At 42.4% G+C, this 23,099-nt stretch overlaps 1 protein-coding gene across 1 annotated transcript in view; it reads right to left on the reverse strand.

Annotated features, from left to right (window-relative positions):
• agbl4 (AGBL carboxypeptidase 4) overlaps positions 1 to 22,551 on the reverse strand; it is a 766,018-nt gene extending 743,467 nt beyond the window's left edge. The window contains exon 1 of the mRNA XM_060829584.1: positions 22,521 to 22,551. Within this exon, the coding sequence (XP_060685567.1) occupies positions 22,521 to 22,545 (25 nt within the window). The 5' untranslated portion in view covers positions 22,546 to 22,551. The remainder of the gene's footprint in view (positions 1 to 22,520) is intronic.
• Between the last annotated feature and the right edge of the window lie 548 nt (positions 22,552 to 23,099).

Genomic DNA, 23,099 nt, shown 5'->3' on the forward strand with positions numbered 1-23,099 from the left:
CTGACAATATCTAATCAAACTATGGTTTTCCAAGAAAGCATAAATCTTGTCTCTCAGAATCCTTTCCAATAATTTGCCCACCAGAAACGTAAGACTGTCTGGTCTGTAATTCCCAGGATTATCCCTATTCCCTTTCTTGAACTGGGGAGTAGCATTTGCAACCCTCCAATCATCTGGCACTAATCCAATGGACATTGAGGACACAAAGATCATCGCCAAAGGCACAGCAATCTCTCACCTCACTTCCTGTAGTAACCTTGGGTATATTCCGTCTTGCCCAGGGGACATATCTACCCTTGTCTTTTTCAAACTTTCCAGCACATCTTCCTTCTTAACATCAACTTGTTCGAGCATATCAGCCTGCTTCACGTCATTCTCACAAACGACAAAGTCCCTCTCACTAGTGAATACTGAAGCAAAGTATTCCCTACCTCCTGAGACTCCAGGCACAACTTTCGTGCACTATCCTTGATTGGCCCTATCCTCACTCTGGCCATCCTCTTGCTCCTCATATATGTGTAGAATGCCTTAATGTTTTCCTTAAATCTACCCGCTAAAGCTTTTTCATGCCTCCTTCTAGCTCTCCTAAGTCCATTCTTCAGTTCCTTCCTGGCCACTTTGTAACCCTCTAGAGCCCTGCCTGATCCTTACCTCCTCGGCCTTAAGTAAGCTTCCTTCTTTCTCTTGACTAGAAGTTCCACATCCCTTGTCACCCAAGGTTCCTTCACCCTTCCATACCTTCCTTGCCTCAGTGAGATAAACCTATCCAGCACTATCAGCAAGTGCTCCATAAACAACTTCCACATTTCTGTTGTGCATTTTCCTGGGAAAATTTGTTCCCAATTAGATGCCCCAGTTCCTGTCTAATAGCATTGTAATTCCCCCTCCCCCAATTAAATACTTCCCCATACCATCTGCTCCTATCTCTCTCCATGGCTATATTAAAGGTCAGGGAGTTGTGATCACATCACTGAAATGTTCTCCCACGGGGAGACCTAACGGCTGGCCTGGTTCGCTGCCAAGCACCAAATCCAGTTTGGCCTCCCCTCTAATCGGCCTATCTACATATTGAATCAAGAATCCTTCCTGCATACACTTGACATAAACTGCTCCGTCCAAACTAATTGAAGTAAGAAGGTTTCAATAAATATTAGAGAAGTTAATATCACCCATAGTAACAACCCTGTTACTTCTGCACCTTTCCAAAACCTGCCTCCCAATCTGCTCCTCTGTGTCTCTGTTGTTATTGGGGGGTCTGTAGAAAACTCCCATAAAAGTGACTGCTCCCTTCCTGTTTCTGACTTTGACCCATACTGACTCTGTAGACATAACGCTCCTCGACGACCCCCTTTCTGTAGCTGTGATACTATCAATGATTAGCAATGCCATTCCCCCACCTCTTTTACCTGCCCACCTATTCCTTTTGAACCATCTAAATCCTGGAACATCCTACAACCATTCCTGCCCCTGTGATATCCAAGTTTCTGTAATGGCCACACATCATAGTTCCAATTACTGATCCACGCTCTAAGGTCATCGCCCTTATTCCTGATACTTCTTGCGTTACAATAGATACACTTCAAAGCATGACACAGACTACAAATTTGCCCTATCAACTGTCTATCCCTCTTCACAGATTCCCCACCCCCCCACCAAAGTAGTTTAAATCCTCCTGAAGAGTACTAGCAAACCTCCTACCCAAGATATTGGAACTTCCAATTCAGGTGCAACCTGTCCTTCCTGTATAGGTCCCACCTTCCCCAGAAGATATCCCAATGATCTGAATATCTGAAGCCCTCCCTCCTATACCAGCCCAGCAGCCACGTGTTCATCTGCACTCACTCTCTGTTTCTAGCCTCACTAGCCCGTGGCACCGGTAGCAATCCTGAGATTACTACGCTGCTTATCCTGCCTATTAGCTTCCAACCAAACTCCCTATATTCTCTTTTCAGGTCCTCATCCCTTTTCCTAGCTATATCATTGGCGCCAATGTGTACCACGGCTTCTGGCTGCTCACCCTCCCCTTTAAGAATCTTGTAGAGTCGATTCCTGACCCTTTAATGAATTGGAGCTGCTACCAATGGCCGTAGAAGACCAAAGACCCCTAACATGTTTTCTTTGAGCTTTGCAAGAGAAATGGGCACAGAATGTCCAGAGGGTCCAAATCAAAGTTTCCTCAATGCTTCTTATCTGGAACAGTAGAGGAACAAATTGATGCTAATATAAATAATCACTTAATAAGTATAAACTAATCCTCATGTTGAAAAAGTAGTTGAATGACTGATGAATATTGATCATTATCTATGATGGCTGGAATTTAATTAGGAAACAGTTGAATCTTAATTGTAGAGTGTCTAGGTCAGCCTTTTCAGAAGTATTCAGTGTTATACACTGTCACTCAGGCAAGTTAAAACAGCCTCAGAAAAAGGTTCAGTGCTGATTCATCATGATGTTAAACCACTGATGTCATTCCAGAAACGGAGCTTGCCTTCTCTTGAGTTTAGAAGGTTGCGGGGTCCTTTCTCGATTAATGGTTTAAAACAATTTTGAAAATGGTAACTACAGAAAAGCTATTTCCTCTGGTGCCCTTCGAATCTATAACAGAGGGCACAATCTTAAAAAAATTTAGAAGCAAAATCAAGAAGCACTTTCCACATAGGTGGAGGATATCTGAAATATCTCCACCAAAATGTTATGGAGGATGGATCAAAGTAAATTAGCAGAAACTTGTTCAAATCAAGACAGCGATATCGAGATCAAAAACAGGTAAATGAAAATTAGACTAATAATGATTTAACAGAGCGGTGAAACAGACATTAGGAACTCAATGGTATAATTTCATTCGCATTATCCATAACTAGATTATTTTTCAAAACATTGTGCACTAAATATACTGTAAGTTTTCATATTTCAAATTTACAGGTGAAATTTATTGCTTCACTCTATTAATGCAAGGGATGGAACAATAAAAGTTTTTCACTTCTTTGTTTTCGCCAGGTTACTACCTGCTATTTCCTACAGTTGCAAATAAAATAAGATGTTTCACATCATACACTTTCTTGTCACCATGGAGATTAAGCCTCAGATTAAGACTGTTTCAGTAAAAGTCTTCTTTTCTTAGTCAAAGTATCACATAAATCAAGCTCAATCTTTGTGAATGCCATCCCATAATTTTGAAACATATTGGCAAGTAGGCTCAGATACACCACAAAAAAAAACAGAAGAAAATTAATAGCATGGAAGCACAAAGGATGTACCCTCAAGTTTAGAGTGAGATGTGCTGAAATTTTCCATAGTTGATTCTGTTTTACAATATTTTTCCATGAGAAAGGACTAGCCACACTACCATACATCAGGAGCGTTTCAGAACTGACAGCCAGACTACTGCGACCCTTAGGACTCATAACGGCACACAAACCAACAGCCACGCTCAGACAACAACTTACTAGAACAAAGGACCCGATACCCAACATGAACAAAACTAATGTAGTGTACAAAATACTATGCAAGGACTGCACAAAACACTATATAGGACAAACAGAAAGACAGCTAACAATCCGCATACATGAACATCAACTAGCCACGAAACGACACGACCAGCTATCCCGAGTAGCCACACACACAGACAACAAGCAACATGAATTCGACTGGGACAACACTACTATCATAGGGCAAGCTAGACAGAAAAAAGCCAGGGAATTCCTAGAGGCATGGCATTCATCCACAAACTCCACCAACAAACACATCGACCTGGACCCAATAAACCAACCACTACAGCGGACAGCTGAAACTGACAACCGGAAGCGGCAAGGACAGACCACTGTAAATACCGGAAGAAACATCAAAGAAGCGCTTCGCAGGAGGCTCCAAAGCACTGATGATGTCGCCTAGCCAGGGGACGAAACGTTTGCAACAAAAACTTCCAGCTCGGCGAACAGAACCACAACAGTTTTCTTTATTTTGAGTTGTGGACAAACATGCGGAAAGGACTGTTTTAAAGCAAGGAATATGGAAGAACACATTGAATCTTTAAATCCAATTTAGTTACTGAAACTTATTCAAAGTTGTATTTGTGCCATGCTTTGTTCAAGCAGAGGGAAAAGATGTTTGAGACTTAACAACATCATGGGTGTGTGTTCAGGGGCTAGATGTTATCAGCAATGACAACCCTGATCAGCTCCTAGGCAGGTGGACAGCTTGTGTGTGACCAATATAGAGGTAAAAGGCATAGAGACCACACACTGACAGCATCTCTTCTTCCTTATAGATAAGCAAAAGAACTGAACGTTGCTAGCTATTCTCTCCCATCATTCGCTATGAATGGTTACCTCTAACTGAGAGACTGAACAATTAGAGTACCAATGGCCCTGCATCCTCAGTAAATATCTGGAAGGACTTGGCAATGCGAAGACTGAAATTCAAAAAGATGTGGAAGGAAAGAAAGGACCATAGTAATGAATCCCGAGGATTGTTGCTATTCAATGTGCTTCACTAATTTTTTTTCTCCACTCATAATTTATATATATGTTTGTCCGTGACTGCCTGCATGTGTGTAGTGGTTTGTGTTTACATTAACTTAACTCTAGTAATCAATATTTAGTTTGCCTGTGGTTAGAACCGATTTATAATAAATAATCTTTACATAAAGAAACTGGCCAGTGTATTCTGTTAACTTGAGTTTATCATTTAGTTAAATTGTGAACTTTCAATAATTTAAATTGTATCTTTAACTTCTGTGACAATCCAGGGGAGAGGCAGAGCTGAAGTATCAGTGTACTTTCCTAGTGGATTGTGGCCAGCGTTGCCACTGAGTATTATTTTTCTTCTGCACAGACCTCAGAGATTCATGTGGGGAGGCAATGGCTTCTGGAGCTGCAAGACAATGCTGCAAATGGTATCAGTATATTGATTACCATGCACAGACTCTCAAAGCAAAAATGTTGGTCATGACAGAAACCCAAGCATTTTAAATTTCTGTTAAAAAGTCTGAAAAACTTATAATGTAGAGGAGCTGGTGCTGGACTGGGGTGGAAAAGGTCAGAAGTCCCATGACACCAGGTTATAGTCCAACAAGTTTATTTGAAATCACAAGCTCTTGGAGCAATGCCCCTTCATCAGGTAAAGTGAAGAGAAGCACTCAGGCACAGAATTTGTAATCAGAGAGATCAAAATATCTGACAAATGGTGTAAGTGGAGTGTCAACAGGCTGAATAATAGACCTCTGCAGGTGATCAAGAGTGTCAGACATTGTGAGTAAACTGTCAACAGCTGAAGGGATGACTTATAGTCCAATTAGTTAAGGCAGAGTGATAACTACAAAACATTAAAATAAGGTGGTGCTGGAGACAAACCAAATGACTGGAATAATATGATAGGTACAAGAGTTGCATGCTGAGGGTCTAACCAAAATAACAAGTAATCCAAAACTGTGCAAACTAATTAAGGCAGAGTGATCATAACAAGTTATCAAAGTGATGGTGTCAAAACAGGACAGTGAAGAAGATTTTACAGATACAGAACAGCATGGTGGGATCACATGGAGTGCAACATGAACCCAAATTCATGGTTGAGGCCATCTTCATGGGTACGGAACTTCGATATAAGTTTATGTTTGGCGATTCTGCATTGTTGTGTATCTTGAAGTCGGCCTTGGAGGACACTTACCTTAAGATCAGAGACTGAATATCCTTGACCACTGAAGTGGTGCATGATAGATATAATGCACGGTGTCTGTGGTATATAATATATATAATGCCGTAGTGTCTGCCTGGTCTCATATACTATGCCTCAAGGCATTCATGCCTGTAGCATATGAGGTAGACAACATCGGCCGAGTCAAATGAATATCTGCCATGTACATGGTGTTTGGTGTTGCCAAAGTGTTATGATAGCATCCATGTTGATTATCTGGCACATCTTGCAGAGGTTGCTGTGTCAGGGTTGTGTGGTGTTGTGGTCGCTGTTGTCCTAAAGGCTGCGTAGTTTTCTGCGAGAGATAGACTGTTTAAGGTTTAGCGGTTGTTTAAAAATGAGAACTGTAGGTGTCAAGATATCCCTGGCGAGATGTTCACCGTCATCGACGACAGATTGAAGGCTGTGAAGAACATGGCATTGTTTCTCTGCTTCAGGGACACTTATACCTATCATATAATTCCAGTCATTTGTTTTGTCTCCAGCACCACTTTATTTTTAATGTTTTGTTATTATCTCTCTGCCTTATTAATTGGATTATAGATCATTCCTTCACCTGCTATTCAGTTGTGGATACTTTACTCACAGTCTGACACTCTTGATTGCCTGCAGAGACCTATTATTTGGCATGTCAACACTCCACTTATACCATTTGTATGATGTTTTGATCTCTCTGATTATAAATTCTGTGCCTGAGTGCTTCTCTCCACTTCACATTACAAACGGGCAGCACTCTGAAAGCTTGTGATTTAAAATAAACATTTTGGACTATAAGCTGGTGTCCTGAGACATCTGACCTTGAAAAAAATAGACATTACAGCAAGTCCTTTAAACAGGAATCGTGTGCATTGTGCATCTATGTTAAATGACTACATAGAATGCTAATGAATGAGGCATAAAAAGTTTATCATCATCATATAAACTAAAATATGCATTATAGTTTTGAATCACACCTTGGGTTGAGCTACTGCAAAAACAGGTGGCTGAACTGTGAAGAGAAAGTGAGGTCTGCAGATGCTAGAGAGCTGAAAATGTGTTGCTGGAAAAGCGCAGCAGGTCAGGCAGCATCCAAGGAACAGGAAATTCGACGTTTCGGGCATAAACCCTTCTTCAGGAACGAGGAAAGTGTGTCTAGCTGGCTAAGATAAAAGGTAGGGAGGAGGGACTTGGGGGAGGGGCGATGGATATGCGATAGGTGGAAGGAGGTCAAGGTGAGGGTGATAGGCCAGAGTGGCGTGGGGCGGAGAAGTCAGGAAGAAGATTGCAGGTTAGGAGGGCGGTGCTGAGTTCGAGGATTTGACTGAGACAATGTGGAGGGAGGGGAAATGAGGAAACTGGAGAAATCTGAGTTCATCCCTTGTGGTTGGAGGGTTCCTAGGCGGAAGATGAGGCGCTCTTCCTCCAATCGTCATGTTGTTATGGTCTGGCGATGGAGGAGTCCAAGGAGCTGCATGTCCTTGGTGGAGTGGGAGGGGGAGTTAAAGTGTTGAGCCACGGGGTGGTTGGGTTGGTTGGTCCGGGGGGTGATCGACGATGCCCTCCACCGCATCTCCTCCACTTTCCACTCCTCCGCCCTTGAGCCCCGCCCCTCCAACTGCCACCAGGACAGAACCCCACTGGTTCTCACCTACCACCCCACCAACCTCCATATACAGCGTATCATCCGCCGCCATGTCCGCCACCTCTAAACGGACCCCACCACCAGGGATATATTTCCCTCCCCTCCCCCATCAGCGTTCCGAAAAGACCACTCCTTCCGTGACTCCCTCGTCAGGTCCACACCCCCCACCAACCCAACCTCCACTCCCGGCACCTTCCCCTGCAACCGCAAGAAATACAAAACTTGCGCCCACACCTCCTCCCTTATTTCTCTCTAAGGCCCCAAATCCATATCCGCCACAAATTCACCTGCACCTCCACACACATCATCTATTGCATCCGCTGCACCCGATGTGGCCTCCTCTATATTGGGGAGACAGGCTGCCTACTTGCGGAACGTTTCAGAGAACAACTCTGGGACACCCGGACCAACCAACCCAACCACCCCGTGGCTCAACACTTTAATTCCCCCTCCCACTCCACCAAGGACATGCAGGTCCTTGGACTCCTCCATCGCCAGACCATAACAACACAACGGTTGGAGGAAGAGCGCCTCATCTTCCGCCTAGGAACCCTCCAACCACAAGGGATGAACTCAGATTTCTCCTTTTCCTCATTTCCCCTCCCCCCACTTTGTCTCAGTCAAATCCCTCGAACTCAGCACCGCCTTCCTAACCTGCAATCTTTTTCCTGACCTCTCCGCCCCCACCCCACTCCGGCCTATCACCCTCACCTTGACCTCCTTCCACCTATCACATCTCCATCGCCTCTCCCCCAAGTCCAGCTGAACTGTGAAGTCAACATTTAATTTTCATTCCTAGTTTTTTTGCAAGTTATGTGGAAATAAACAGTGATAAATGAAAATATTTGAAAGAAAATCACACAAAAATTATAGGTCAAATCTACTGCAAATTACCGGCTAAATCCAAGTTGTGTCAAATGCTTTGGACGGCTTGACACCACTCGGTCTCGTAACACATTTCAACTTTCTTACCAAATTCTGCTAATTAACTGCCTACCTGTACCTGTGGTTTCTGTCAAGCCATATGTCCACTTCATCCTGCCACATACCATTTCCAGATCAACTCACCACTCAAGAGATATCCCGAATTGACCAGCTTCTTTGTTGCCGGGAAAGCCCATTGCGCATCAGTACAAGCATTGTGGGCCTGAAGCTGCCCTGCACAGTTGTTAAAATTTTAACCAGGCACAGCAGATGAAGGAGTCAGCATCCCTCTCTCCTATAGATTCCTGGAAGCCCTGCTGAACAAGGTAGTGCAAAGGCAAAGGTCAAAATTGAGTGAACACTAAGACAAAGAAAAAGAGCCCAGAGATGCAGCCTGGTACAGCCCACAAGCTGGGAGTCCTTGCAACAGCATTACACAGCTAGTGCAGATTAAAGTGAGCACTCAAATGCAGAAGAATTCTAATAGTGGATTGGAGATGTATCATAACGGTTGAGGCTGGCACGCATCAGATGCCACTATCTGTGAACATGGGGTGTGTGGGACTGGTACAGTGGAGTATTCCGTGAGATGCTGCTCCCGAATTCCAACATTGAGGTTGTTCAGAGCAAGCAGTGAGCTGAATCAAATAGATGTTCATTCTGTTTTTCTTGTCAAGGATTCCTGATATCTAATTTGTTTGCCGAGTTTGGTAGGATGGTAGGATGATGATCAATGAGGCAAGCTGTACCATTAACAAGATGTTTAATGAGCATTAATCCCTGTCAAACTAACACCTCACCATTGCCTCGCATGAACCTCACCATGCCATTTATGAAAAGCATAAATCATAGTGCGAGACGCACCCGACATCAAGTTGGGCCTTGTCCCACTTGGAGCCCAATTCTGCCAGACATAGCCATGGCCCATTTCACTCTGATCCCTATAAGAATCTACTCATAATTCTTGGCTTTTGATTTCCTGGAAAAATATCTCCCAGTATGTTATGTAAATGCATGCCACAGTAATGAACAATGAATAACATGATTGGCAACATCATATCACAATGTTAATTACTAATCAACAAGAAGTTTTCCAAAAACAATTTTTTGCCATATTTTTGTACCTGTTATTTTTGTTAAGATTTTTCAGATGCATTTAGAGATGTTAAACAACCATGATTTGGAGATGCCGGTGTTGGACTGGGGTGTACAAAGTTAAAAATCACAACACCAGGTTATAGTCCAACAGGTTTAATTGGAAGCACACTAGCTTTCAGAGCGACGCTCCTTCATCAGGTGGTAGTGGAGGGCTCAATCCTAACACACAGAATTTATAGCAAAAATTTACAGTGTGATGCAACTGAAATTATACATTGAAAAATTTATTGTCTGTTAAGCCTTTCATCTGTTAGAATACCATGACAGTTTCACTTCTTTCATGTGTAAATCACAAAACCTTTTTTTTTTTAAAAGTTGCATTTTCATGTTAGCTGTTAACAATCGTGATAGCTAGACAATATGTTGAAGGTGTTAGTCCCCTGTGTTCTCTGTCTATGCCACGATTGAGCCGTCCACTACCACCTGATGAAGGAGCGACGCTCCAATTAAACCTGTTGGACTATAACCTGGTGTTGTGTGATTTTTAACTTTAAACAACTATGACATCCTAACATATACATAATATTATGACACTCAAGGGCATGTGTACTCAGCAGTGTACTGTTTAAAATCTTGTCGTTGGTTCTCCATTCCAACTTCTTCAGTCCTGAAATCTATTGCTCAGAAACACCAATTGGTCAGAAATGTGTTGAGTAGACCCAAGCAAATAAGTCTTGCTATCGCCCAATTCAGATCAGATCTAGTCTCTCCATCCTGTTGCAGCTACAATAAGTTCATACTTTCGGCACTCAGACTCAGATGGTTGCCACATTGAATTCATGTCACCCCTTATATTGATAGGCAATCATTCTCATAAACAGCAAGGTGATCAGCAGCAGAGAAAGATCCATTCAATTTTCCAGCATACATATAGTTGAGTGTCAAACAGGAGTCAAGTCACTTGGCTACCTATATCTCTTTGAACAAACCACCCCAATTTCCATGTTCTCCTTTGCTAATGTTTTCACATCTAGTTGCAATACTATCACCTTCTCAGCAGACTTCTGCAGCATATCCCTGGTTAATTCTTCAGATTTTGCTCAGTCTGTCTTCACCAAAATACCCAGCTCAGAAAACATTAAGTAGGAGTCCACCTATGTTGTGCTGGTCTCTAAAGCAGGAAATACAAATACATTCAGAACAATGGCTTGGAAAACTCTCAAGAGAAAGGTCTCAAGAGGAGGACAACAGCTGTCATTTCCAATTAATCAGTTAATCATTTGGACAATTCCACATCTAATCAAAATGCACAAACTGTTTCGCAATAGGCCTTGCAGAATGTTCAATTATCAACAATGCAAAAGCCTACTAAGGTGATCATGAGGGTATCAAGCTCAGTACCATCTGGGCAAATAGACTGGCAAATACTACAGGCACAGGACATCCAGATTCTTTCAAATGTATAACTCCAGAAAGCCCAGTAACTGATTGTGACTCCACCACCTCGAAGTAACTTTGGTGAAACTGCTATCATCCAAATTACCAATTACTCTTACTAGCATTGCCAGTAATTTAAGCCTTAGCCAACTTGCATGGCCTGATTCTCTGTTGGCATCAGCATCATTTTATTACAATATTTTAGGAGTAGAAACACAGAAGACACAATACTTGGAGAAGCAAAACAATTAGAGCCGCACAGCACGGAACAGACTCTTTGGTCCAACTCATTCGCGCCAACCGATATCCCTATCTGACCTCGTCACATCTGCCATCATTTGGCCCATACCCTTGTCAACCCTTCCTATTCATATACCCATCTAAATGCCTTTTAAATGTTATAATTGTATCTTCCTCCACTACCTTCTCTGGCAGTTTGTTCTATACATGCACCATCCTCTGTATGGAAATGTTACCACTCAGGTCCTTTTTAAAATCTTTCTCCTCTCACCTTAAAACCTATGTCCTCTAGTTTTACACACCCTCACCTTCAAAAAAGACCTTGGCTATTCACCCTATCCATGGCGCTCATGATTTTATAAACCTCTAGAAGGTCACCCCTCAGTCTCCAATAATCCAGGGAAAAAAGCTTCAGCTTATTCAGCCTTTGCCTTAACTCAATATCTCAAGACCAAACAATACTTTTGTAAATGTTTTCTGCACCCTCTCCTTCCTATAGAAGGGCCATCAGAAGTGTATGCAGTACTCCATAAGTGGCCTCACCAATGTCCTGTAGAGCCAGAACATGACATCCCAACTCCTGTACTCAACGCAAGCCTGCCAAATGCCTTCTTCACCACCCTATCTACCTGCAACTCCACTTTCAAAAAACTATACACATGTACCCCTAGGTACATGTCTCAACAAACCTCCCAAGGACTCTAACATTAACAGTATAAGCCATGCCCTGCTTGCCTTGTCAAAACACAGCACTTCACATTTATCTAAAGTAAATTCCATCTGTCTTTTCTCGGCCTACTGGCCCATCAGTACCTATTTTGGAGTCTTCTGCAAACTTAATAACCATATATCCTTTATTCACATTCAAACCATTTATATAAACAGACAAACGCAGTGGACCAGCTCTGATCATTCTGGCACATCACTGGTCACAGGCCTCCAGTCCAAAAAACAACCTCCACCACCATTCTCTGTTTCCTACCTTCAAATCCATTTGGTATCCAATTGTCTAGCTCCCCCGGATCCACGGGATCTAAACTTACTAATCAGTCTACTATGCAGAACCTTGATGAATGTTTTGTTGAAATCCAAACATACAGCTTTGCCTACAATAATCTCCTTTGTCACTTCTTCGAAAAACTCAAATCAAGTTTGTGAGCCATGATTTCCCACACAAAGCCATGCTGGCTATTCCTAATCTGTAGAGAAAGTGAAGACTGTAGATACTGGAGGTCAGAGTCAAGAGTGTTGTGCTGGAAAAGCACAGCAGGTCAGGCAGCATCCGAGGAACAGGAGAAATGATGTTTCGGGCATAAGCCCTTCATCAGGAATGAGGCTTACGGACTGGAGGTCTGAGAGATAAATGGGAGGGGGTGAGGTCGGTGGTAAGGCAGCTGAGAATGCAACAGGTGGAAGATTTGAGGGAGAAGGTGGTAGGCCAGGGAGGAAGGTGGAGCGGATAGATAGGAAAGGTGATGGACAGGTCAGGAGGGCAGTGGCGAGTGAGGCTTGGGACTGGGATCATGTGGGGGGAGCGGAAATGAGGAGGCTGTTGAAATCCACATTGATCTCTGTGGTTGCAGTGTCCCAAGGCAGAATATGAGGTGTTCTTCCTCCAGTCCTTGGGTGGTAAAGGTTTGGCGATGGAGGAGTCCCATGACTTGCATGTCCCTGACAAAGTAGGAACGGAGTTGAAATGTTCAACCACGCTGGGGTGGGGTTGGTTGATGCGGGTGGCCTAGAGACATTCTCTGAAATGATCCGCAAGTAGGCGTCCTATCTCCCCGATGTAGAGGAGACCACATTGGGTGCAATGGATGCAGTAGATAACATTGGTGGAGCTCCAAGTAAATTTCTGACAGATGTAGAAGGATCCTTTAGGGCCTTGGACGGAGGTGAAGGGAGTGGTGCGCACACAGGTTTTTCAATTCCTGCAGTGGCAGGCGAGGGTGCCGAGAGTGAGGTGTGGGCAGTGGGGGAGTGCGTGGACCTGACGAGGGATTCGTGGAGGGAATGGTCTCTCCCGAATGCTGATAGGGGTGGGGAGGGAAATAGATCTCTGATGGTGGGGTCTGTTTGCAGGTGACATAAGTAGTGGAGGATTATGTGATGTCTGATGGCAGAAGTGGCAGAGGATGATCCAATGTATGGGTGGCGGAAGTGCAGAGGGTGGTGCTGGCGGAGGATGGTGCTGGCAGAGGATAATGCTGGAGGAAGTTTCAAATGCATGTAAATCTGTCCTTCAGAATCTCTTCCAACAGCTTAGCCACCACTGATGTACAGCTAAGCCATCTATAGTTCCCTGGCTTTTCCTCACAGTCTTTCTTAAATAATGGCACCACATTAGACAACCTGCTGGCACATCAACTGTGACAATCAATGATACAAATATCTCAGCAAGGGGTCCAGAAATCTCCTCCCTCGCATCCCACAAAGTTCTGGGAAATACTTAGCAGGTCCCAGGCATTTGTAGACCTTAGTGCATTTTAAGACCTTCTGCACCTCCTCTTCTGTAAAATGAACTTTTTACAAGACATCTCACTATTCTTGGTGCATTTCATTGCTTTCTGTTTCAGGTATATACTTACGTCTACCGTGTTTTCTGGTTTACACACTTCTGGTTTAACATTCCAAAATCCAGAAAAGACCTGGTCCCAAGCATTCTAGACTGTAGAGGCTAGAATTACTTTTAATCTGCTAAAACAGTTAAGAAAGGATTATGAAATGACAATTTCACTTACCTGGTTAACTTTTCTCAACTGCTGGTGGCCCATCAAATGCTTGCGGCCCATCAACTGCTTGCCAACCAATGCCATGTCTATCTGCCCTATCAACATACAAGCAGCTTCCAGCAAAACTATAAACACGAGATTTTCTCTGAGTTCATGTACTCTAAATGCCACGCAAACAATACGCATCATAATCAACAAATAAAGGTTTAATGTACCTTGAACGTTTGGAGGAACCAAAATCATAAACAGAAAATACTAATAACACATATGAAGCAGAACACGGTTATTCTGGAAGTTTTAAACTAACTTAGCTGGAGGATGGGAACCTAATTTGTAGTTCCAGTGTCCAGGAGGTTGAGAGTAGTGAGGTATGAAATATGGTTTCAAGGTCGCAAGAATTCACCGGCAAGCATGAAGGTATTTTGAAGTACTTCAACACCAGAAGCATCCGGAATAAGGTGGTGAACTTGCAGCATGGGTTGGTACCTGGGACTTCAATGTCATGGCCACTTAGGGGACATGGATAAAGCGGGGACAGGAATGGTTCTTACAGGTTCCGGGATTTAGATGTTTCACTAAGAACAGAGAAGGTGGTAAAAGAGGGAGAGGTGTGGCATTGTTAGTTTAGGACAATGTTACAGTAGCAGAAAGGACGTTTGAGGACTCATCTACAGAGGTAGTAGAGGCTGAGGTTAGAAACAGGAAAGGAGAGGACACCCTGTTGGGAGTTTTCTAAAAGTCTCCAAGTAGTTCCAGAGATGTAGAGGAAGGGATAACAAAGATAATTCTGGATAGAAGTGAAAGTAACAGGGTAGTTGTTATGGGGGACTTTAACTTTCCAAATATTGGCTGGAAATACTATAGTTCACGTACTTTAGATAGGTTAGATTTCATCAAATGTGTACAGGATGGTTTCCTGACACAGTACGTACACAAGCCAACAAGGGAGGTGGCCACATTGGATTTGATACCAGGGAATGAACCTGGCCAGGTATTAGATTTGGAGGTAGGTGAGCATTTTGGAGGTAGTGACCATAATTTAGTTATGTTTAATTTAGCGATGGAAAGGGATAAGTATATAATGCAGGGCAAGAGTTATTGCTGGAGGAAAGGCAATTATGATGCGATTAGACAAGATTTAGGGTGCAGAGGATGGGGAAGAAAACTGCAGGGATGGGTAAAATTGAAATGTGGAGCTTATTCATGAAACCTCTACTTGCATATCCTTGATAGGTATGTACCTGTCAGACAGGGAGGAAGGGGTTGAGAATGGGAGCCGTGGTTTACTAAAGAAGTTGGATCTCTTGTCAAGAGGAAGAAGAAGGCTTATGTTAGGATGATATGTGAAGGCTCAGTTCGGGCACTTGAAAATTACAAGTCAGCCAGGAAAGACCTAAAGAGAGTGCTAAGAAGAGCCAGGAGGTGACATTGGAAGTCGTTGGCAGGTAGGATCAAGGAAAACAGTGAAGTTTTCTATAAATATATCAGGAATAAAAGAATGACGAGAGAAAATTTAGGGCCAATCAAGGATAGTAGTGGGAAGTTGTGCACGGAATCTGAGGAGTTAGGAAAATGAATATTTTTCAGCAGTATTCAAACTGGAAAAAGACAATGTTGTCGGAGAGAATACTGAGATACAGGCTACTAAACTATGCAGGATTGGGTTCACAAGTAGGAGGTGCTAGCAATTCTGGAAAGTGTGATAAGACCCCTGGGCTGGATGGGATTTATCCTAGGATTCTCTGGGAAGCCAAGGAAGAGATTGCAGAGCCTTTGGCTTTGATCTTTCTGTCATCATTGTCTACAGAAATAATGTCATTAGACTGTAGGATAGCAAATGTTGTCGCCTTGTTCAAGAACGGGAGTAGAGACAACCCTGATAATTATAGACCAGTGAACTTTACTTAGGTTGTGGGTAAAATGTTAAAAAAGGTTATAAGAGATAGGATTTATGATTATCCAGAGAGAATAAGTTGATTAGGGATTAGTGAAGGGTAGGTCGTACCTCACAAACCTTATTAGGTTCTTTGAGATGGTGACCAAATGGGTGGATGAGGGTAAAGCTGTTGATGAGGTGTACGTGAACTTCAGTAAAGCGTTTGATAATGTTCCCCATGGTCAGCTATTACACAGAATACAAAGGCATGGAATTGAGGATGATTTAAGAGTTTGGATCAGAAATTAGCTAACTGAAAGAAGACAGAGGGTTGTGGTTGATGGGAAATGTTCATCCTGGAGATCAGTTATTTGTGGAGTACCGCAAGGATGTTTTGGGGCCACTGCTGTTTGCCATTTTTATAAATGAACTAGAGGAGGGCACAGATGGATGGGTTAGTACATTTGCTGATGACACTAAGGTCAGTGAAGTTGTGGGCTGTGCTGAAGGATGTTACAGGTTTCAGAGGGACACCAATAAGATGCGGAGCTGGGCAAATGAAGTTTAATACAGAAAAGTGTGAGGTGATTCACTTTGGAATAAACAACAGGAATAAAGAGTACTGGGCTGATGATAAGATTCTTGGTAGTGTAGATGAGCAGAGAGAGCTCGGTGTCCATGAAAATAGATCCTTAAAAGTTGCCACCCAGGTTGATAGGGTTGTTAAGAAGGCATACGGTGTGTTAGCTTTTATTGGTAGAGGGACTGAGTTTCGGAGCCACAAGGTCACGTTGCAGCTGTACAAAACTATGGCGCGGTCGCACTTGGGATTGCGTACAGTTTTTGTCACCACATTATGGGAAGGATGTAAAAGCTTTGGAAAGGCAATGTACTGGGATGCTGCCTGATAGAGAGGGAAGGTCTTATGAGGAAAGGTTGAGGGACCTGAGGCTGTTTTCACTTAAAGAGAAGAAGGTTGAGAGGTGACTTAATTGAGACATATAAGATAATCAGAAATTTAGATAGGGTGGACAGTGAGAGCCTTTTTCCTCGGATGGTAAAGGCTAGCACAAGAGGATTTAGCTTTAATTTGAGGGGCGATAGATATAGGACAGATGTCAGAGGTAGTTTCCATACTGAGAGAGTAGTAGGGGCATGGAACACACAGCCTGCAACAGTAGTAGACTCACCAACTTTAAGGGCATTCAAATGGTCATTGAATAAACATGGATGAAAACGGAATAGTGCAGGATAGATGGGCTTCAAATTGGTTCCACAGATCGGTGCAACATCAAGAGTCAAAGGGCCTGCACTGTTCTATGTTCTAACTTGGTGTCATGCAAAATAAAAATCGCAAGAACTGCAGATGCTGTAAATCAGAAACAAAAACAGAAGTTGCTGGAAAAGCTCAGTGGGTCTGGCAGGATCTGTAAAGAGAAATCAAAGTTCTGAAGAAGGATCAATTATTTTTGATTTCTCTTCACAGATGCTGCCAGACCTGCTGAGCTTTTCCAGCATCTTCTGTTTTTTTTGGTGTCATTCATTCTGGATTTATACCCAGAGCAGAAATTAATGAGGCAATATTTAACACAAGAATAGTCTTTGGTTAATAAAAGACGTGAAAAGAACTTATATATCTGTTTCACAAACTTTACAAAGTTTTCCATCATGTTTATCACCAGAAATTAATAAACGTGTTACTGGAACCTGTATTGGAACCAATTAGTGAGTATCAGACAAGAAGATAAGTTTCAAGCAGAAATAGGATTAGGATAAGGTAATACATGGTGAATGGTAGGACCTTGGCAAACACTGAGAATTAGAGGAACCATGGTGTGCATGTGCACCAGTCCTTTATAAGTATCAGGACAGGGAGGTAAAGTGGTTAAGATGACACATGGAAAGTTGCCTTTATTTGTTGATGCATAGAGGAAGGAGATGATTTTGAAATTGCATAAAATAAGATACTGGTTCAGCCACAGCTGGAGTATTATTTGGATTCCAGAACTGCACAAATAGAAGCAGAAATAATGCATGGAGAGTGTGCAGAGGATATATACCAGAATGTTGCCTGAACTGAACAAGTTCATTTAAGAAGAGAGATCAGATACTCTGTGACTGCTTTCCTTGGAGTACAGGAGACTGAAAGGAAACATGATTCAGATGAATAAAATGAAAGACATTGACAGGGTACACAGGAAGACATTTTTTTCCTTTCATGAAGGGCACAGGTTTAAAGTTAAGGGCAAGTAGTTTACAGGGGCTGTGAGGAAATTATTTTTCACCCAGAGAATGGTAGGAATCCAGAATTCACTGCCGACAAGGATGGCTGAGTCAGAAACCCTCATAATATTGAAGAAGTACTCAGGTGTGCACTTGCGATGTCAAAACATGCTGGAAAATGAGATTAGAATAGTTAAAGGTTATTTTTGACGACAGAAGACTCAATTAGCCAAAAGGGCCTTTTTTCCATAGTATAAGCCTCTATGACTCTAAGACGTTGCTGTATATTGTTGCCAGAAGTATTTAATCAGTACACAGCAAATATTCAGAAAACTGAATGCGTTTACAGGGACAAAAATTGGAGGAAAAGATGCAATTTCCAAAATACTGAGGATACAGTTCCACTTGCAGGATCAGGTGTGGCCCTTTGTCATTTAAGGTAAAAACAATGACTGCAGATGCTGGAAACGAGATTCTGGATTAGTGGTGCTGGAAAAGCACAGCAGTTCAGGTAGCATCCGAAGAGCAGGAAAATCGACGTTTCGGGCAAAAGGCAGAGTGCCTGAAGGGTGGAGAGATAAATGAGAGGAGGGTGGGGGTGGGGAGAAAGTAGCATAGAGTACAATAGGTGAGTGGGGGTGGGGATGAAGGTGATAGGTCAGGGAGGAGGGTAGGGGAAGGTAGCAAAGAGTACAATGGGTGGATGGGGGTGGGATGAAGGTGATAGGTCAGAGAGGAGGGTGAAGAAGATAGGCAGGTAGGACAAGTCCTTATGGGGACAATGCTGAGCTGGAAGTTTGGAATTGGGGTGAGGTGGGGGAAGGGGAAATGCGGAAACTGTTGAAGTCCACATTGATGCCCTGGGGTTGAAGTGTTCCGAGGTGGAAGATGAGGCATTCTTCCTCCAGGCGTCGGATGGTGAGGGAGCGGCAGTGAAGGAGGCCCAGGACCTCCATGTCCTCAGCAGAGTCGGAGGGGGAGTTGAAATGTTGGGCTACAGGGCAGTGTGGTTGATTGGTGTGGGTGTCCCAGAGGAGGACATGGAGGTCCTGGGCCTCCTTCACCGCCATTCCCTCACCACCCGACGCCTGGAGGAAGAACGCCTCATCTTCTGCCTCGGAACACTTCAACCCCAGGGCATCAATGTGGACTTCAACACCTTCTCAAAGAACTCAATAAAGCTTGTGAGGTATGACCTACCTTTCACAAAATTATATTGATTATCACAAATCAACTTATTCCTTTCCAGGCGATTATAAATCCTATCACTTATAACCTTTTCCAACAATTTACCTACAACTGAAGTAAGGATCACTGATTTATAGTTATCAGGGTTGTCTCTACTCCCGCTCTTGAACATAGGGACAACATTTGCTAATCTCCAGTTTTCTGGTACTATTCCTGTAGACATTGACAACATAAAGATCAAAGCAAAGGTCTCTGCAATCTCCTCCCTGACTTCCCAGAGAATCCTAGGATAAATCCCAACTGGCCCAGGGGACTTATCTATTTTCACACTTTCCAGAATTGCTAACTTCTTCTCCTTATGAACCTCAATCCCACCTGTCTTTCAGTATTCAGCTCGGCAACATCGTCTTTTTCCAGTGTGAATACCGACGAAAAATATTCATTTAGCACTTCTCCAATCACCTCAAACTCCACGCACAACTTCCCACCACTGTCCTTGATTGGCCCTAATCTTAGACTAATCCTTTATTCCTGATATACCTATGGAAAGCCTTAGGGTTTTCTTTGATCCCATCTGCCAACTACTTCTCATGCCTTCAGGCTCTTCTTCGTTCTCTCGTTAGGTCTTTCCTGGCTAACTTGTAATTCTCAAGCACCCTGACTAAGCCTTCACATGTCATCCTAATATAAGCTTTCTTCTTCTGCTTGACGTAAGATTCAACTTCCTTTGTAAACCATGGCTCCCACACTCAACCACTTCCTCCCTACCTGACAGCTACAGACTTATCAAGGACACGCAGTAGATTTTTCTTGAATAAGTTCCACATTTCAATTGTGTCCGTTCCCTGCAGTTTTCTTCCCCACCCTAAGTATCCTAAATTTTGCCTAATCGCATCGTAACTGCCTTTCCCCCAGTTATAACTCTTGCCCAGCGGTATATACCTATCCCCTTCCATCGCTAAATAAACATAACCGAATTGTGGTCACTATCACCAAAGTGCTCACCTACCTCCAAATCTAACACCTGGCCGGTTCATTACCCAGTACCAAATCCAATGTGGCCTCGCTCCTTGTTGGTCTGTCTACATACTGAATCAGGAAACTCACCTGCACACACTGGACAAAAACTGACCAATCTAAAGTACTCCAACTATAGTATTTCCAGTCAATATTTGGAAAGTTAAAGTCCCCCAGTTATATGTATATTACCAATGACAGGGCTCCCAGTACGGATGCTTGTGGAACACCACTAGTCACAATTTCCAGTTGGAAAAAAATCCCTTCCACCACTGCTCTCTGACTAAGCCAGTTCTGCATCCATCTCACAAGCTCACTGGTGGATCCCATGTGACTGTACCTTCTGTATCAGCCTGCCATGAGATCTTCTCAAAGATAAGAAATATGTCCACCACCCTGCCCTCAATCACCTTTGTCACTTTCTCAAAAAAACTGAATCAAGTTTGGGAGACAGAACACCTCACACACAAAATCATGCTGCCTATCGCTAATTAGTTCATGTATTTCAAAATATTTGTCTATTTAGGTCAAATGAAAACAGAAGATGGCAAATGTGATGCCAAATTTGGAAGGAGAATACAGATAGCCACAAGTAGTTTTGTGAAAATGAAGGATATGTTAACAAGAAAAATCAAGATCAGAACAAAAGTAAAAACTCATAAGATCCTACTTTCCTATATGCTTCAGAAATGTGGACCATAAGTAAAGATCAATGGAAAAAATTAGAAATGTGAATGCTAAGATTTATGATAAAAATTCCAACATGGGATAAACATGTATTTGAAATTACAAAGCAAAGAAAAAAGTATGAAAAGTGACATCCAAATAAATGGAAAGGCTACAGAGATCTTTTCTATAGATCAAATTGGAGGGCAATGGAAAGGGGGGGTTGACCTATATGTAATAGGATTTTCTGGTATCACAATGTACTTGCATGCAATCTATATCAGATGTGCAATAATGGCACAAGAGGACCATGGCACACCATACAACAGATCTCCTGGCAGTATGAGGCATTAGCCACAGTAGGAAGCAAACAACTTTTTAATCCAGTATAATTGTATTCAACGTTGACTTTTTTAAAATCTCTATCTATTAATACTCATTTTCCTTATTCAAGAATTTATAAAGCTGTGTTTATTTTTAATTGCAATGTTTAGTAAAATGTTACGTTGATCAAATAGTGTTGGAACTTAACACCATTTAATCTCAGTGTCAAATGTCCATATAAAATAAAGCTACTTCTACTCTGCTGCATTATCAGGAGAATCCATTTGACTGAAGCTGTACGTGTTTCCACTTCCAACACTAGTCATCCCAGCACTATCCACATGAGAGTGCTAAATAGTTATGTGCTGCAGGCTCAGGAGTCACATTCAACCAGGTAGGGCAGCTAACATTCTTCACATACCTGTACTTCATTACAATTTCAGAACAGTTTCCATATTAACTACTCTGACTTTTTCCAGCGATTTAACTCTAAGCTATGCAGAGAATCAAATGTGAACGATAAATGAAATGCTGTTATTCAAATAAGGAGCCACATACATAATCAGAATCTAGCTTTGTCATTAAGAAATTCAAACTTTAAAGAATAATACCAAATTACTTAGTTATTTGTACATTATTCAGTTTAAATAGGTAATCAAAGTACTGGACTCCACATTATAATCTAAGTAAAATAAATTGGGAGATCCAAACGTTTTTAACATGAGCATTCTTGTTTGCACAAAATGGAGCAAACTATCTGTTCCACTGCATTGATGCTGAGACACGACTGTTCCAAAGTCAGTTCTCCAGCCGAAGTCCATTTTAACAATATAAAACACAACGCCACTTACGATGTTGAAAATCAACAGCTTATTGATACACAGCTGAACGACTAAATCACCCTGTATTTTTAAAATAGTTTGATTACTTCAGTGCTGTTATAAACAGGTTTACCGTAGTATTTGAACAATCATTTTTTAACTGTTATAATCATCTGTTCTGAAACTGAACTTAGTCCCAGACGGAAGTTCATTACAGTTAGAATACAATGGGGGCAATTAATCAGGGCCGTGTATGTATGTTATATATGTATATTGAAATATTGGTAAATAAGGAATTAAATTGCGAAACGTGCATTTTTCAACGTCGGAACAAAGCGGATAATTTTTAAATGACTATCAATTCTCTTTATGGAGTGCTATTCATTTTATTAAATAATATTAACATTCTGGCGTAACATTTGGAGATATTCTGAATTTATCACAAATTAAGCCAATTTATACACTGAAACTGGGCAACAGAGCAAGAATTAAAGCATTGCAGCACAGAGTACCCATCGCACTCTGAGTTAAACGATTTAACAATGGACTGATTGCCAAACTCTTTTCCAAAAGGGCTACGAAAAGCTATTACAGATCATTTTACCAATGCAAAATATTACAGCACCCACAATTAACAAATCGAAACAAGCAACATTACACACCAGAATCATTTCTCTTGTCCGCCATTTTAATCCCAGAATTCCTAGATTTATCCACCCCCGACGCTGCATTGGTTACCGTGGTTACTGACAGACAGTGAGGTGGGTGTGGGGGGAGGAGACGATTTGGTGGCCGCGTGCCCCAAAGCACATAGAACAGGTGGCCGTTAAATAAAAGCACCCGCGACTCCTTCTCGTGCCTGTACCCCTAATTACGGTCGCTCGATCTCAGCGACTTGTTCAGGTGCGAGCTAGCCCTAACGCTTTGTCAAGTCGGCAGCAGCTCCTGCGACTTTAAGCACTGGTTATTGAGAACCAGTGCTCTGAAGGAAAAAAATGATGACTGTTAATTTTTTTTTCACGTAGCTGTATGTAAGGATCATAAAGTAGTGGTCCTGGGGAAGTTTCGTGCATTTCCAACTGCGACACTGTTGCAAATGGCATTGCCGTTTGAGTGATTGACAGCTGATATGGGGTCTCGTGGCGGGTTTTTGTTACAATCGTTAACGATTGAGTAGTCTCGCATGCATGTATGCCAGGACAGGGGAGGATGCGTTTAAAAACTCAGGTATTTTACAGCTA

The sequence above is a fragment of the Hemiscyllium ocellatum genome, chromosome 9 (genome assembly GCF_020745735.1).
Source record: "Hemiscyllium ocellatum isolate sHemOce1 chromosome 9, sHemOce1.pat.X.cur, whole genome shotgun sequence".
NCBI lineage: Eukaryota > Metazoa > Chordata > Chondrichthyes > Orectolobiformes > Hemiscylliidae > Hemiscyllium > Hemiscyllium ocellatum.